The sequence below is a fragment of the Lolium rigidum genome, chromosome 6 (genome assembly GCF_022539505.1).
Source record: "Lolium rigidum isolate FL_2022 chromosome 6, APGP_CSIRO_Lrig_0.1, whole genome shotgun sequence".
Taxonomy (NCBI): domain Eukaryota; kingdom Viridiplantae; phylum Streptophyta; class Magnoliopsida; order Poales; family Poaceae; genus Lolium; species Lolium rigidum.
The window spans coordinates 276,240,304-276,258,322 of NC_061513.1; the positions used below are offsets into that span (position 1 = coordinate 276,240,304).

The 18,019-nt window shown below is 43.7% G+C and overlaps 1 protein-coding gene across 1 annotated transcript; it reads left to right on the plus strand.

Moving 5' to 3' along the window:
• The first annotated feature begins 8,419 nt into the window (after positions 1 to 8,419).
• On the plus strand, positions 8,420 to 9,670 carry LOC124664174. Its single transcript, XM_047201751.1, has 2 exons — positions 8,420 to 8,718; positions 9,151 to 9,670. Exons 1-2 carry the CDS (start codon positions 8,420 to 8,422, stop codon positions 9,668 to 9,670), a joined length of 819 nt encoding a protein of 272 aa, XP_047057707.1.
• The last annotated feature ends 8,349 nt before the right edge of the window (positions 9,671 to 18,019 follow it).

The following is an 18,019-nucleotide window of genomic DNA, read 5'->3' on the forward strand; positions in this document are numbered from 1 at the left end:
AACACCAATTCTTTTATTAGTATTAGTAGGAGGTGCGTCAACTTGTGTAACATTAGCATTACTAGTGGTGGTAATAGTCCAAACTTTAGCTACATTCTTCTCTTTAGCTAGTTTTTCATTTTCTTCTCTATCCCACCTAGCACGCAGTTCAGCCATTAATCTTATATTCTCATTAATTCTAACTTGGATGGAATTTGCTGTAGTAACAATTTTATTATGATGATTCTCATTAGGCATAACTTTCGATTTCAAAAGATCAACATCAGCAGCAAGACTATCGACTTTAGAAGCAAGTATATCAATTTTCCCAAGCTTTTCTTCAACAGATTTGTTAAAAGCAGTTTGTGTACTAATAAATTCTTTAAGCATGGCTTCAAGTCCAGGGGTGAATTCCTATTACTGTTTTAAGAATTCCCATAAGAATTACCATAGCCGTTGCCATTATTATAAGGATATGGCCTATAGTTGTTACTAGAATTGTTCCGGTAAGCATTGTTGTTGAAATTATTATTTTTAATGAAGTTTACATCAATATGTTCTTCTTGTACAACCAATGAAGCTAACGGAACATTATTAGGATCAATATTAGTCCTATCATTCACAAGCATAGACATAATAGCATCAATCTTATCACTCAAGGAAGAGGTTTCTTCGACAGAATTTACCTTCTTACCTTGTGGAGCTCTTTCCGTGTGCCATTCAGAGTAATTGATCATCATATTATCAAGAAGCTTTGTTGCTTCACCAAGAGTGATGGACATAAAGGTACCTCCAGCAGCTGAATCCAATAAATTCCGCGAAGAAAAATTTAGTCCTCGCATAGAAGGTTTGGATGATCATCCAAGTAGTCAGTCCATGTGTTGGGCAATTTTTAACCAAAGATTTCATTCTTTCCCAAGCTTGAGCAACATGTTCAGTATCTAATTGTTTAAAATTCATTATGCTACTCCTCAAAGATATAATTTTAGCAGGGGGATAATATCTACCAATAAAAGCATCCTTGCATTTAGTCCACGAATCAATACTATTCTTAGGCAGAGATAGCAACCAATCTTTAGCTCTTCCTCTTAATGAGAAAGGGAACAATTTTAATTTTATAATGTCACCATCTACATCCTTATACTTTTGCATTTCACACAATTCAACAAAATTATTAAGATGGGCAGCGAGCATCATCGGAACTAACACTCAGAAAATTGCTCTCGCATAACAAGATTCAGTAAAGCAGGTTTAATTTCAAAGAATTCTGCTGTAGTAGCAGGTGGAGCAATAGGTGTGCATAATAAATCATTATTATTTGTGGTTGTGAAGTCACACAACTTAGTATTTTCAGCGGTAGCCATTTTAGCAACAATAAATAAAGCAAACTAGATAAAGTAAATGCAAGTAACTAATTTTTTTGTGTTTTTGATATAGCAAACAAGATAGCAAATAAAGTAAAACTAGCAACTAATTTTTTTGTATTTTGATTTAGTGCAGCAAACAAAGTAGTAAATAAAACTAAGCAAGACAAAAACAAAGTAAAGAGATTGGGAAGTGGAGACTCCCCTTGCAGCGTGTCTTGATCTCCCCGGCAACGGCGCCGAAAAAGTCGCTTGATACGCGTACAACACGCGTCCGTTGGAAACCCCAAGAGGAAGGTGTGATGCGTACAGCGGCAAGTTTCCCTCGCAAGAAACCAAGGTTTATCGAACCAGTAGGAGCCAAGAAGCACGTTGAAGGTTGATGGCGGCGGGATGTAGTGCGGCGCAACACCGCAGATTCCGGCGCCAACGTGGAACCTGCACAACACAACCAAAGTACTTTGCCCCAACGAAACAGGTGAGGTTGTCAATCTCACCGGCTTGCTGTAACAAAGGATTAACCGTATTGTGTGGAAGATGATTGTTTGCGAAAACAGTAGAACAAGTATTGCGAGAGATTGTATTTCAAGTAAAGAAAATTGGACAGGGGTCCACAGTTCACTAGAGGTGTCTCTCCCATAAGATAAATAGCATGTTGGGTGAACAAATTACAGCTTGGGCAATTGACAAATAGAGAGGGCATGACCATGCACATACATATTATGATGAGTATTGTGAGATTTAATTGGGCATTACGACAAAGTACATAGACCGCCATCCAACCGCATCTATGCCTAAAAAGTCCACCTTCGAGGTTATCATCCGAACCCCTCCAGTATTAAGTTGCTAACAACGAGACAATTGCATTAAGTATTGCGCGTAATGTAATCAACAACTACATCCTTAGACATAGCATCAATGTTTTATCCCTAGTGGCAACAAGCACATCCATAATCTTAGAGATTTCTGTCACTTCCCGCATTCACGGAGACATGAACCCACTATCGAGCATAAATACTCCCTCTTGGAGTTACAAGCATCTACTTGGCCAGAGCATCTACTAGTAACGGAGAGCATGCAAGATCATAAACAACACATAGACATAACTTTGATAATCAACATAACAAGTATTCTCTATTCATCGGATCCCAACAAACGCAACATATAGAATTACGAGATAGATGATCTTGATCATGTTAGGCAGCTCACAAGATCCGACAATGAAGCACAATGGGGAGAAGACAACCATCTAGCTACAGCTATGGACCCATAGTCCAGGGGTAGACTACTCACACATCACTCCGGAGGCGACCATGGCGGCGTAGAGTCCTCCGGGAGATGAATCCCCTCTCCGGCAGGGTGCCGGAGGCGATCTCCTGAATCCCCCGAGATGGGATTGGCGGCGGCGGCGTCTCAGTAAGGTTTTCCGTATCGTGGCTCTCGGTACTGGGGTTTCGCGACGGTGGCTTTAAGTAGGCGGAAGGGCAAGTCAGGAGGGGACACGAGGGCCCCACACCACAGGTCGGCGCGGCCAAGGGGGGGGCCGCGCCGCCCTAGGGTTTGGCCACCTCGTGGCCCCACTTCGTCTCCTCTTCGGTCTTCCGGAAGCTTCGTGGCAAAATAGGACCCCGGGCGTTGATTTCTTTCAATTCCGAGAATATTTCGTTACTAGGATTTCGAAACCAAAAACAGCGAAAACAACGAATCGGCACTTCGGCATCTTGTTAATAGGTTAGTTCCAGAAAATGCACGAATATGACATAAAGTGTGCATAAAACATGTAGATAACATCAATAATGTGGCATGGAACATAAGAAATTATCGATACATTGGAGACGTATCAAGTATCCGGAAAGTATGAGTTGAGGCATATGGATCAACAGTGGGATTTGTCCATCCCGATGACGGATAGATATACTCTGGGCCCTCTCGGTGGAATGTCGTCTAATGTCTTGCAAGCATATGAATAAGTTCATAAGAGACCACAGACCACGGTATGAGTAAAGAGTACTTGTCAGGAGACGAGGTTGAACAAGGTATAGAGTGATACCGATGATCAAACCTCGGACAAGTAAAATATCGCGTGACAAAGGGAACTGGTATCGTATGTGAATGGTTCATTCGATCACTAAGTCATCGTTGAATATGTGGGAGCCATTATGGATCTCCAGATCCCGCTATTGGTTATTGGTCGGAGAGAGTACTCAACCATGTCCACATAGTTCACGAACCGTAGGGTGACACACTTAAGGTTTGATGTTGAAATGGTAGTATTTGAATATGGAATGGAGTTCGAAGATTTGTTCGAAGTCCCGGTGAGATCCCGGATATCACGAGGAGTTCCGGAATGGTCCGGAGAATAAGATTCATATATAGGAAGTCATTTTATGTGTTTGAAAATGATCCGGTGCATTTATGGAAGGTTCTAGAAGGTTCTAGAATATTCTGGAAGAAAGTCACTTTGGATGGCGGAGTCCCGAAGGGACTCCACCACCATGGCCGGCCAACCCTAAGGGGTGGAGTCCCAGGTGGACTCCACCTAAGGTGGCCGGCCACCCCCTCCCAAGGGAAGGTGGGAATCCCACCTCTAGTGGGAGTCCTAGCTTGGGTAGGTTTCATGTCATATGGAAGGTTTTGGTTTGGGGTCTTATTCGAAGACTTGTAGACCAACCCTTGGGTGTTCCACCTATATAATGAGGACCAAGGGGAGGGGGCCGGCCACCCCAACATAACAAGGTGGCCGCACCACCTAGATGGCCGGCGCCCCCCTCTCCCCAAACCCTAGCCGCCCCACTCCTCCTTCTTCCCCGCACGCTTAGCGAAGTTCCGCCGGGATTCTCCACCGCCACCGACACCACGCCGTCGTGTCTGTCGGATTCAAGAGGAGCTACTACTTCCGCTGCCCGCTGGAACGGGGAGGTGGACGTCGTCTTCATCAACAACCGAACGTGTGACCGAGTACGGAGGTGCTGCCCGTTCGTGGCGCCGTGATCAAGATCTTCTACGCGCTTTTGCAAGCGGCAAGTGAACGTCTACTGCAGCAACAAGAGCCTCATCTTGTAGGCTTTGGAAATCTTCAAGGGTGAGTCTCGATCATCCCCTCGTTGCTACCGTCTTCTAGATTGCATCTTGGCTTGGATTGCGTGTTCGCGGTAGGAAAATTTTTGTTTTCTATGCAACGCTATCCTACAGTGAACTCTAGCATCAATCAGGGAGGCGCGTCGGTTAAGGTCAAGCAGCCGGTTAAGATCAAACTGTAAATTAGCATCAACCGTCTTTGTCGCAAACAACTCCCGAGCCTTGTCTTGTGATTCAATCACCGTCTCCTTGTAAACAGTCCAACGTTGCTCGTAGTTGATATGCATTGTCTGTCAACGGATATGCATTTCAAACCCCACATTATATCTTCCCTCTATCTCAAAAACTTCACTTGGATTATTCCAATTCAAGATAATCCTCACTTGTTCCAAAACCTCGGCATAGTTAGGGCTTCGGTCAAACACCAAGTCAAGCTCATTTGGGTCCTGCTCTATGTTTCCTTTCAAAAAATCATCCTTGTCCATATGATGAACATGAACAATTCTTACCATCCCTAACATAATTTCAACAACACATAGATAGATGTGTTCAATAATTACCCATGGCAAGACACAATAAATCAAGCCATACATCCAAACCCTAACCCTTTTTCTAGTCAAACAAACCCTAAAATTCCAAAAAAACGATCTATCCAAATGATATTGGGAACAAGTTAGACTGTTGAGATAAAGACGCGCTAACGGCTAGTTATAAAGGGCCGAAAAAATCAACCGAAGCGGCGCGACGCATCAAGCATCAACATTGCGTGCGGATGTGGCACACGACAGATACTTTGAGACTCCCGCATCAAAAATATGAGTAGCACGCGGATACCGAGTACGTGGCTGGTCACGCCATACTTGTCGTGTGTGATGTCAGCGGCGTGCTGCGGATAAATTTTTTTCTCGTGGGCCCCATGCTTTTATCATGTGCCATTGCTCGTTGCCAATATACGCATACTACACTACTAGGAAAATTATTTATAGATAGAAATAGATTCTATGGCGCATTTAAAAAAGTGTGCCCCATAAAAATATGTCTGTGACGCATAAAAAATATGTTCTAAAAAATATGCGCCATGGATTTGAGGCTTTCTGTGGCGCATAGTGATATATGTGCCACAAAAATACACATTTTTGTGACGAATACTGCTCTATGCGCCACAAAAATATATTTCGGTGGCGCATATTGATATGCGCACATAATTTTTTGTTTGGATTTCTAATTTCTAGATTTTAAAGTTTTGGATTTTTTGGAAATTTTATAATTTTTAGAATCTTTTCCAAATTTTGAACTTCTAGGATTTTTTAATTTTTTTAAATTAGTTTTAAAAAAATTCTAAAAATTTAGTTTTTTGAATATTTTTTAATTTCTATATTCTTTTTATATTTTTTCTTTTTTATTTTAAATTTTAGATTTTTAGAAATTTTAGTATTTTTAGATTCTTTCTAAATTTTTAACTTTAATATTTTTTTGATATTTTTGAAAAAAATACTTTGAGTAATTTGATCTGGTTAGCTGGTTTGAGATTTGAGTATGTGGAGATTCAGTTTTGAGGGTGGTTTTATCAGTTCAGGCTGTTGTAGTTTTAGGACAAAGTAGTTTTAGGAGCCGAATAATTTGGGCAGGAAAACGATATCCGATTGAGCTGATTTTTAGTAAGTATGTTGGAAATTCATATGTCTGCTTGTATACCAAAATTGGCGTTGTCTAGATGTGCAGTTTAAAAGTAGTTTTCTACCGAAGGGGACAGAAATTTTGGTATCTCTGTTTCATTGTATCTTGCTTCTTGTGTTTGATGTTGTTGTTGCCGGTGGGCAACAAGGTGAAATGTGTTGTAATCTTAAGAAGTTCTAGAGAGGACTATGTATCTAGGTTACTTATAGTGAAACTTGCGCGAACCGGTTGGTCCACAACCATGATTTTTCCATCCTCACTTTGAGGAGGTTTTCACGTAAATCCTTGTGTCACGTGTGCGTGTGTTTATATTTATATTTTTGTTTGAAGCTATTTTCGAAGGTTATATTTTCACACAGGGTAGGTGCGTTGTGAGGTTGTGTATCTTGCCACGCAGGTAGTACTCTCTTGTTGACATCAAATTGGGAAGTCCGCTTTTTCAGAGCAGCTTGCAGGAATAAGATGTTAGCATCTTCGAGTTTGAAGTGAATATGTGGTCGTAAAAGTGCACAACGTTTGAAATTACTGTGGTTGAACTTAGCATTTGTGCTCTACAGTGCATATATCAGACATGCACATGAACTTAAGTATGGTGTTAAGTACTTTAATCAGAACAATGAGTATTTGATTATTCGAGCTAAGCTTCCCTAGATCCTAACCCATTGGTCATTATTGAGCCACATGACTCCGGCCATTTTGATATCTTCTTAGGAATTTACCTGTGAGTTTTCCAACTGACATGTGCATATAGAAATATCTCCTTCTTTCTTTATTGTGGGTTCTCCCAACATTTTATTTAATTTATTATTGATCACCGTGGGATACTTGCACGCGAGTAATGTTCACTAGTCCATTTTTTCAAGCAAAGAGTTATCGATGGAAATAAGCTCATACTCCAGCGAGAGAAATAGTGCATCGAGCCTTGAAATAAGGTAGAAGTTTCCTTTATTGATTTTGAAATTGAGGACCAATTATGCTCCGAAAGTGAGAAGGATCTGACTCACCCACATCCACTTCAGGAGAAGCAAACGAAGGCGCTCTAGAATAGACTCTTTTCATGTTCATACCATGTTCATAGGAGAAAACAGCTTGACTCAATCAAGCTCAAAGATTACCAGTGTGATTCCTATGCCCGAAGAAACTAGTCACTTCCTGAATGCCCTTTTCTATACCTTTTCTAGAAAGGGTAAGATTGATACTCCCTATGTTCACTAATATAAGACGATATTAGTGAATAGCTGAAGTTCATAATACAAATAGTAACATCCACTATGTTTGATGTGGAGATGTTCCGTAAATATTACTCTCACAAACGACCGTCCAGTCGGAATCAAAGAATCCCTAGGCATATATATTATAGACCAAATGCATGCTTAGGTTTTCTCTAGCGTAACCAAGGACTTGTTTAAAAAATACCATTTGCAATAATTCTTTCGAAGATGAAGTCTACTGTGCAAGGTATGTCCCGTGGGAGGGGATCCTCTAACTTTGTGGAGCAAAGTCAGCTAAGCTAGAGTAGCCTGACTTTTCTTCTTCCAAATTATATGATTAAGGACAAAATGATTTAAATTATTCTACATAATGCAAATTTATGTTATGGATTTAGAGTAACTACATACGGACAAAATTGTGATGTAATGAAATTTAGTCCAAACTTTTTACGTCTACAGTAATTGATTATAGCACATAATATGGTGATTAGGCTATAATACCGGTTCCCCCATTCCTGTTGGCCTGAGTTGCAACCAATCATATAATGCTATCTATTTCTTTCTCCTTGCCTTGCAGTTCCTTTGTTTGCTTTTGTATTGACCTTTGTGAAGTCACATCAGTGCTGACGGTAACCTCTGCCCTCTCTTTTATCCCTCGAGTCAAGTCAGGTCCATGTTACATCTCTGTCGCGCTATTTTTTCCCCACCAACACTTGAAAACTGACTACCCTCGATTGCAAAATTTGAGAACTCCATAGATAGTAAATCAAATATCCAAATTTAATTTGTGTTTGAGCTGTTGTATTTATATATACTGTCGAGATCTTCAAAACAGTACTGTAGTAAATATCGGATATGTTGTGGCATAATTTGAATTTTGAAACATAGTGAAACTGGATTGCATATGTCTCATGAAAGTCAAACATATTAAAATAACCGGTTCTTAATTCTAGTTTGAACTAGTCGCAACGCTGGAATCCCCATTTCCGTGTTGAGAAATATAACGTCGGAGCGCGGAAACTTCCGCTATAGTACCATACCAGCCAGCAGGCTACGTCCCCTTCATGCTCTTCTTCTTATAGCTGTTGGCAACTAACTACTGGATGAGTCATGGAGTTTACAGTCGTGTTGGGGGCCTTGGGGAATGTGGCTGCGGTAACACAGCTGGTCGGAAACGCGGGCGGGCTCATCGCCAAGATCATTAAGGAGGCGAAGACGGCACGGCAGAACAAGGCGGAGTGCGAGCAACTCGCGAGCCGTGTGTCCACGATCGGTGGGGTTCTGTCTCGCCTGCCGCTGGACGCGGCGGAAGTGGCGCCGCCGCTGGCCGAGCTGAATAAGATACTGCAGGAGGCGCACCGCCTGGTGCTGTCCTGCCAGAAGCGGAGCGCCGTCAACCAGCTCTTCAGGGGGAAGACTTGGGTAGGATCAGATCTTAGATAGGATCTATGAGAATAATTTTTTTGCAAAGACAAAACATGTTCAAAAAATCTGAAAAAAAATCACAACACACATCTATGTTATATATGCAACGCCAAAAAATTGCAACTTCAAATTCGACATACATTTGAAGAAACAAAAAAGATAAATCTGAGTGTGAATAGTGTGAAATACTACTCAACCAGATCTGACACTATTCACAATAGAATTTGTCTTTTTTGTTTCTCCAAGTGTAGATCAGATTTTAAGCTGAAATTTCTTGGAGTTGTAGATACAACCTATATGCATGTTGTTTATTATTTTCAGATTTTTTTCGCCTGCTCAAAGTATGTTTTTTCTGGGTTGATCCTATGATCCTACCTAATGGAGAGATCCTATACAAGTCTCTCCCAGCTCTTCAGGGCCAGCCAACGCGCCGACGAGTTCAGCAAAGTCAACGCCCGGATCAACTCCGACATAAAAGTCCTCATTCTCAGCCTAGTCATCTTCATCGCCTACCATGAACGGCGGCAGAACGCGCGCGAGCTCATCTCCAAGATAATCAAGGATGCGGAGACGGCTCGCCGGAACAAGGCGGAGTGCAAGCAGCTCGCGCGCAGCGTGGTCACAATCCGTGGGGTTCTGTCTCTCCTTACGCCCGACCCGGATGTGGCCGGGCCGCTGGACGAGCTGAACAACACGTTGGAGGAGGCGCACGAGCTGGTGGCCGGCTGCCAGAAGCGGAGCGCCATCAGCCAGATCTTCAGGGGCAACCGCCGCGCGAACAGGTTCAGGGAAGTCAACCTGAGGATCAACTCCGACATAAGCGTCCTCAATCTCAGCCTACATATCGCCGACCGACGCCAGCAGTCCGAGCAAACCCTTCCTCCCAACCGTAACTACTTGTGTAGCCTGAAATATTGTTTTTCAGGGATGGGGTAGCTTTGATAATCAAATACTCATACTACCTCTGTTTCTAAATGTAAGAAGTTTTGTCAGTTCAAGTTGAGCTAGCAAGACGTCTTATATTTAGAAACGGAGGGAGGATACGTGTATTATTGTTCAAACCTCCTGCTGCTGCAAATAAACTGAAGCTGTAGCTTTTTTTTTTAAGGGAAGGCTTTGCAGCCCAGCTTAAAATTAATTAAGCCACTCACGGCAGAAGTACAAGGGTGTTGATCACAGCTTACAAAAACAGAAACAGGTAAAAAGAAACAGGACAGTCCTAAAGCTAAGCAACGAAGAACAGGGGCGCTAGCCAGAGCTCTGCAGCCATCGATCTTCAAGACGTCTCTTAGGAACTGCCCCAGCCGGAGAAGCCACCTGCTTCCAAGACGGGACGAACTGGAGTTGCAGAGGAGTAGCACCGATCCGGGATCCGAGACGAAGGAGCAGCCCGCACGCAGGAAGGGGAAGAAGAGCCGGGCCTTGACGTCCCTCATGTCAGGATTGCTTCCGGAGGGGAACCCTATCCCCTCGCCCAGGCTCGTGGGCGCCGGATCGCCGGCAAGCACCACCGCCATGAGCACCACGCCAAGGAACCACCAAAAAGGATGCCTGCAGAAACGAGCCCAAGAACTTCCTCGGAGGCCAAGATCCAGCACCGCACCAAGCGCCGCCGAGCAACACACGACCAACTCGCCAAACACACGGAGCACCTTGTCCCAAGGCAACGGCTTCAAGAAGCTCACGGCACCGAGGCGCCGCCGCTGCCCGGCCAGGGGGACCTAGGGTTTTCACCCGGGACGCTACCTGGTGATGGAGACCCCCACGACGCCTCCAAGGAGGACCACGGCGCCCCTAGGCGTCGCCGTCGTCGGGCTGGACAAGCCAGCCAGGGCTTTCGCCCGGTTCCACAGGTGGGCGGAACCCATGCGCGCTGAGACCCCAGCCACAGATCGGGCGGCCGGAGACCGACCCCACCCAGATCTGGCGGAGAGATAGCGGCGGAGAGGAGACCGAGCCGCCGGCCTCCAGATCTGACGCCAGGGCGCCGAAGCCACTGATACGTCTCCGACGTATCGATAATTTCTTATGTTCCATGCCACATTATTGATGTTATCTACATGTTTTATGCACACTTTATGTCATATTCGTGCATTTTCTGGAACTAACCTATTAACAAGATGCCGAAGTGCCGATTCTTTGTTTTCTGCTGTTTTTGGTTTCGAAATCCTAGTAACGAAATATTCTCGGAATTGGACGAAATCAACGCCCAGGGTCCTATTTTGCCACGAAGCTTCCAGAAGACCGAAGAGGAGACGAAGTGGGGCCACGAGGTGGCCAAACCCTAGGGCGGCGCGGCCCAGGCCCTGGCCACGCCGGCCTATGGTGTGGGCCCCTCGTGCCGCCTCCTGACTTGCCCTTCCGCCTACATATAGCCTCCGTCGCGAAACCCCCAGTACCGAGAGCCACGATACGGAAAACTTTACTGAGACGCCGCCGCCGCCAATCCCATCTCAGGGGATTCAGGAGATCGCCTCCGGCACCCTGCCGGAGAGGGGATTCATCTCCCGGAGGACTCTACGCCGCCATGGTCGCCTCCGGAGTGATGTGTGAGTAGTCTACCCCTGGACTATGGGTCCATAGCTGTAGCTAGATGGTTGTCTTCTCCCCATTGTGCTTCATTGTCGGGTCTTGTGAGCTGCCTAACATGATCAAGATCATCTATCCGTAATTCTATATGTTGCGTTTGTTGGGATCCGATGAATAGAGAATACTTGTTATGTTGATTATCAAAGTTATGTCTATGTGTTGTTTATGATCTTGCATGCTCTCCGTTATTAGTAGATGCTCTGGCCAAGTTGATGCTAGTAACTCCAAGAGGGAGTATTTATGCTCGATAGTGGGTTCATGTCTCCGTGAATCTGGAGGGGTGACAAGAACCTCTAAGGTTATGGATGTGTCTGTTGCCACTAGGGATAAAACATTGGTGCTATGTTCAAGGATGTAGTCACTAATTACATTACGCGCAATACTTAATGCAATTGTCTGTTGTTAGCAACTTAATACTGGAGGGGGTTCGGATGATAACCTGAAGGTGGACTTTTTAGGCATAGATGCATGCTGGATGGCGGTCTATGTACTTTGTCGTAATGCCCAACTAAATCTCACAATACTCATCATAATATGTATGTGCATGGTCATGCCCTCTTTATTTGTCAATTGCCCAACTGTAATTTGTTCACCCAACATGTTGTTTATCTTATGGGAGAGACACCTCTAGTGAACTGTGGACCCTCGTCCAATTCTCTATACTGAAATACAATCTACTGAAATATTGTTCTATTGTTTTCTGCAAACAATCATCATCCACACTATACATCTAATCCTTTGTTACAGCAAGCCGGTGAGATTGACAACCTCACTGTTTCGTTGGGGCAAAGTACTTTGGTTGTGTTGTGCAGGTTCCACATTGGCGCCGGAATCTCTGGTGTTGCACCGCACTACATCCCGCCACCATCAACCTTCAACGTGCTTCTTGGCTCCTCCTGGTTCGATAAACCTTGGTTTCTTTCTGAGGGAAAACTTGCTACTGTGCGCATCATACCTTCCTCTTGGGGTTCCCAAAGAACGTGTGAGTTACACGCCATCAAGCATATTTTCTGGCGCCGTTGCCGGGGAGATCAAGACACGCTGCAAGGGGAGTCTCCACTTCCCAATCTCTTTACTTTGTTTTTGTCTTGCTTAGTTTTATTTACTACTTTGTTTGCTGCACTAAATCAAAATACAAAAAAATTAGTTGCTAGTTTTACTTTATTTGCTATCTTGATTGCTATATCAAAAACACAAAAAAATTAGTTACTCGCATTTACTTTATTATCATGTCTAGTCCCGTAGTTGTTACTCTATCACCTGAGGAATCGATCTTCACTTTTAAACAAGGAGGTGAAGAGAATTTTAAAGAAGCATGGTCTAGAATTTTTGATGCTTATAGTAAAACTGAACCTAAAATGACCTTAAGTTTGCTTCTTAGTAATTTCTATTTCGGACTTATTCTTCGCTATAGATATGCCTTAGATGCTGTAGTGGGAGGAGATTTCCTTCATTGTGATGGGGATCAAGCTTTTAATGCCATAAGAAAATTGATTACATCATTTAGCTCCGATAATAATTTTGATCCATCTCATGCTAGCATGCATAATAGATTAAACACTATTGAAACAAATATATCCTGTTTAAAAGAAGTGTATAACCGAATTCGCGAATACTATGATTATGTTCCATTAAGCTTCGAACCTTCAATGTGGGTGCCTACCGTTAAAGCTACTATTGGTGGTGAAACTTTTCCTGCTCGTTGTGATATTATGTCCGAGTTTTGCCTCATGCCTGAAAAATTTATAAATCTTTGACACTTTGGGGACTTACTGAAGGGGGAGAAGAAATAACTCTTACGGATAACTCTGTTGTAATTCCTAAGGGTATAGCTGAAGGTGTTTTCACAACCTTTCTTGGAAGGACGGTATCCACCGATTATCTCGTTATTGAATGTGTAGGGACAGGACAAATCACGCTTGGAAGATCCCTCGCTGAAACTCATGGGAGCAGTCATAGATGTTGGGAAAGGCACTCTAAATTTTACCTCTACACCCGGATGCGGTCATGTATTCCCTAGACCAAAGAGTAGGAATAAGAGTAAGAAAGGTAAGAGCAACATCCCTGGTAATAATGCCGACGCATCATCTCTTGATAATACTTGATACACACTTTCTGCGCCTAGCTGAAAGGCGTTAAAGAAAAGCGCTTATGGGAGACAACCCATGGTTTTTACTACAGTACTTTGTTTTTATTTTGTGTCTTGGAAGTTGTTTACTACTGTAGCAACCTCTCTTTATCTTAGTTTTGTGTTTTGTTGTGCCAAGTAAAGTCTTTGATAGTAAAGTTCATACTAGATTTGGATTACTGCGCAGTTTCAGATTTCTTTGCTGTCACGAATTCCGACCTGCCTCTCTGTAGGTAGCTCAGAAAAATATGCCAATTTACGTGCGTGATCCGCAGATACGTACGCAACTTTCATTCAATTTGGGCATTTTCATTTGAGCAAGTCTGGTGCCATTTTAAAATTCGTCTTTACGAACTGTTCTGTTTTGACAGATTCTGCCTTTTATTTCGCATTGCCTCTTTTGCTATGTTGGATGAATTTCTTTGATCCATTAATGTCCAGTAGCTTTATGCAATGTCCAGAAGTGTTAAGAATGATTATTTCACCTCTGAACATGTTAATTTTTATTGTGCACTAACCCTCTAATGAGTTGTTTCGAGTTTGGTGTGGAGGAAGTTTTCAAGGATCAAGAGAGGAGTATGATGCAACATGATCAAGGAGAGTGAAAGCTCTAAGCTTGGGGATGCCTCGGTGGTTCACCCCTGTATATTCTAAGAAGACTCAAGCGTCTAAGCTTGGGGATGCCCAAGGCATCCCCTTCTTCATCGACAACATTATCGGGTTCCTCCCCGAAACTATATTTTTATTCCATCACATCTTATGTGCTTTGCTTGGAGCGTCGGTTTGTTTTTGTTTTTTGTTTTGTTTGAATAAAATGGATCCTAGCATTCACTTTATGGGAGAGAGACACGCTCCGCTGTAGCATATGGACAAGTATGTCCTTAGGCTCTACTCATAGTATTCATGGCGAAGTTTCTTCTTCGTTAAATTGTTATATTGTTGAATTGGAAAATGATACATGTAGTAATTGCTATAAATGTTTTGGATAATGTGATACTTGGCAATTGTTGTGCTCATGTTTAAGCTCTTGCATCATATACTTTGCACCCATTAATGAAGAAATACATAGAGCATGCTAAAATTTGGTTTGCATATTTGGTCTCTCTAAGGTCTAGATAATTTCTAGTATTGAGTTTTGAACAACAAGGAAGACGGTGTAGATTCTTATAATGTTTACAATATGTCTTTTATGTGAGTTTTGCTGCGCCGTTCATCCTTGTGTTTGTTTCAAATAACCTTGCTAGCCTAAACCTTGTATCGAGAGGGAATACTTCTCATGCATCCAAAATACTTGAGCCAACCACTATGCCATTTGTGTCCACCATACCTACCTACTACATGGTATTTCTCCGCCATTCCAAAGTAAATTGCTTGAGTGCTACCTTTAAAATTCCATCATTCACCTTTGCAATATATAGCTCATGGGACAAATAGCTTAAAAACTATTGTGGTATTGAATATGTACTTATGCACTTTATCTCTTATTAAGTTGCTTGTTGTGCGATAACCATGTTTCTGGGGACGCCATCAACTATTCTTTTTTGAATATCATGTGAGTTGCTATGCTATGCATGTTCGTCTTGTCTGAAGTAAGAGAGATCTACCACCTTATGGTTAAGTATGCATATTGTTAGAGAAGAACATTGGGCCGCTAACTAAAGCCATGATCCATGGTGGAAGTTTCAGTTTTGGACAATATCCTCAATCTCATATGAGAAAATTATTAATTGTTGTTACATGCTTATGCATAAAAGAGGAGTCCATTATCTGTTGTCTATGTTGTCCCGGTATGGATGTCTAAGTTGAGAATAATCAATAGCGAGAAATCCAATGCGAGCTTTCTCCTTAGACCTTTGTACGGGCGGCATAGAGGTACCCCTTTGTGACACTTGGTTAAAACATGTGCATTGTGATGATCCGGTAGTCCAAGCTAATTAGGACAAGGTGCGGGCACTATTAGTATACTATGCATGAGGCTTGCAACTTGTAAGATATAATTTACATGATACATATGCTTTATTACTACCGTTGACAAAATTGTTTCATGTTTTCAAAATCAAAGCTCTAGCACAAATATATCAATCGATGCTTTTCCTCTATGGAGGACTATTCTTTTACTTTCATTGTTGAGTCAGTTCACCTATTTCTCTCCACCTCAAGAAGCAAACACTTGTGTGAACTGTGCATTGATTCCTACATACTTGCATATTGCACTTATTATATTACTCTATGTTGACAATATCCATGAGATATACATGTTACAAGTTGAAAGCAACCGCTGAAACTTAATCTTCCTTTGTGTTGCTTCAATGCCTTTACTTTGAATTATTGCTTTATGAGTTAACTCTTATGCAAAACTTATTGATGCTTGTCTTGAAGTACTATTCATGAAAAGTCTTTGCTATATGATTCACTTGTTTACTCATGTCATATACATTGTTTTGATCGCTGCATTCGCTACATATGCTTTACAAATAGTATGATCAAGGTTATGATGGCATGTCACTCCAGAAATTATCTTTGTTATCGTTTTACTCGCTCGGGACGAGCGAGAACTAAGCTTGGGGATGCTGATACGTCTCCGACGTATCGATAATTTCTTATGTTCCATGCCACATTATTGATGTTATCTACATGTTTTATGCACACTTTATGTCATATTCGTGCATTTTCTGGAACTAACCTATTAACAAGATGCCGAAGTGCCGGTTGTTGTTTTCTGCTGTTTTTGGTTTCAGAAATCCTAGTAACGAAATATTCTCGGAATTGGACGAAATCAACGCCCAGGGTCCTATTTTTCCACGAAGCTTCCAGAAGACCGAAGAGGAGACGAAGTGGGGCCACGAGGTGGCCAAACCCTAGGGCGGCGCGCCCCAGGCCCTGGCCGCGCTGGCCTATGGTGTGGGCCCCTCGTGCCGCCTCCTGACTTGCCCTTCCGCCTACATATAGCCTCCGTCGTGAAACCCCCAGTACCGAGAGCCACGATACGGTAAAACCTTACTGAGACGCCGCCGCCGCCAATCCCATCTCGGGGGATTCAGGAGATCGCCTCCGGCACCCTGCCGGAGAGGGGATTCATCTCCCGGAGGACTCTACGCCGCCATGGTCGCCTCCGGAGTGATGTGTGAGTAGTCTACCCCTGGACTATGGGTCCATAGCTGTAGCTAGATGGTTGTCTTCTCCCCATTGTGCTTCATTGTCGGGTCTTGTGAGCTACCTAACATGATCAAGATCATCTATCTGTAATTCTATATGTTGCGTTTGTTGGGATCCGATGAATAGAGAATACTTGTTATGTTGATTATCAAAGTTATGTCTATGTGTTGTTTATGATCTTGCATGCTCTCCGTTATTAGTAGATGCTCTGGCCAAGTTGATGCTAGTAACTCCAAGAGGGAGTATTTATGCTCGATAGTGGGTTCATGTCTCCGTGAATCCGGAGGGGTGACAAGAACCTCTAAGGTTATGGATGTGCTCGTTGCCACTAGGGATAAAACATTGGTGCTATGTTCAAGGATGTAGTCACTAATTACATTACGCGCAATACTTAATGCAATTGTCTGTTGTTAGCAACTTAATACTGGAGGGGGTTCGGATGATAACCCGAAGGTGGACTTTTTAGGCATAGATGCATGCTGGATGGCGGTCTATGTACTTTGTCGTAATGCCCAACTAAATCTCACAATACTCATCATAATATGTATGTGCATGGTCATGCCCTCTTTATTTGTCAATTGCCCAACTGTAATTTGTTCACCCAACATGTTGTTTATCTTATGGGAGAGACACCTCTAGTGAACTGTGGACCCCTGTCCAATTCTCTATACTGAAATACAATCTACTGCAATATTGTTCTATTGTTTTCTGCAAACAATCATCATCCACACTATACATCTAATCCTTTGTTACAGCAAGCCGGTGAGATTGACAACCTCACTGTTTCGTTGGGGCAAAGTACTTTGGTTGTGTTGTGCGGGTTCCACGTTGGCGCCGGAATCTCCGGTGTTGCGCCGCACTACATCCCGCCGCCATCAACCTTCAACGTGCTTCTTGGCTCCTCCTGGTTCGATAAACCTTGGTTTCTTTCTGAGGGAAAACTTGCTACTGTGCGCATCATACCTTCCTCTTGGGGTTCCCAACGAACGTGTGAGTTACACGCCATCAGCCACCCGGACGACCCCACCCATCCGCTCGCCGCCCCTGCGGCCAAGCAGAGGGTACAGCACCCGCGAGTGCCGCCCGCCGTCGAGCCAGCCTCGCCGCCACCTCCCAGGGCCGCCACCCTGGAGCCCAGGGCCCCCGCCGGGGAAAGCACTGGAAGGCGCCACCCCTGGACCACGACTACTCCAGAGAAGCAGCGTGGAGCAGAAGGAGCCCTCCCAACGTCGTCGCCGGCAGCGGCGAGCCCGGCGCGGAGGTCCTCCACCTATCACCGCGCGGGGAGCCGAGGACCCAGATCCCCGCCGCCCCCTTCACCGGCGCCGCGGGCTTAGCCCGGTAGCGCCTCTAGGGGCGACGAGGCGGGGGGAGGAGGGAGGGGGAAGGGGCGGCGGCGATCTAGGGTTACT

What these genes read in the sequence shown, in the direction of transcription:
- LOC124664174 (XM_047201751.1), top strand. Translation starts at nt 8,420, where the DNA reads ATGGAGTTTACAGTCGTGTTGGGGGCCTTGGGGAATGTGGCTGCGGTA. An exon ending in GCCGTCAACCAGCTCTTCAG is followed by an intron (nt 8,719 to 9,150) that starts GGGGAAGACTTG and finishes CCAGCTCTTCAG; the next exon opens with GGCCAGCCAACGCGCCGACG.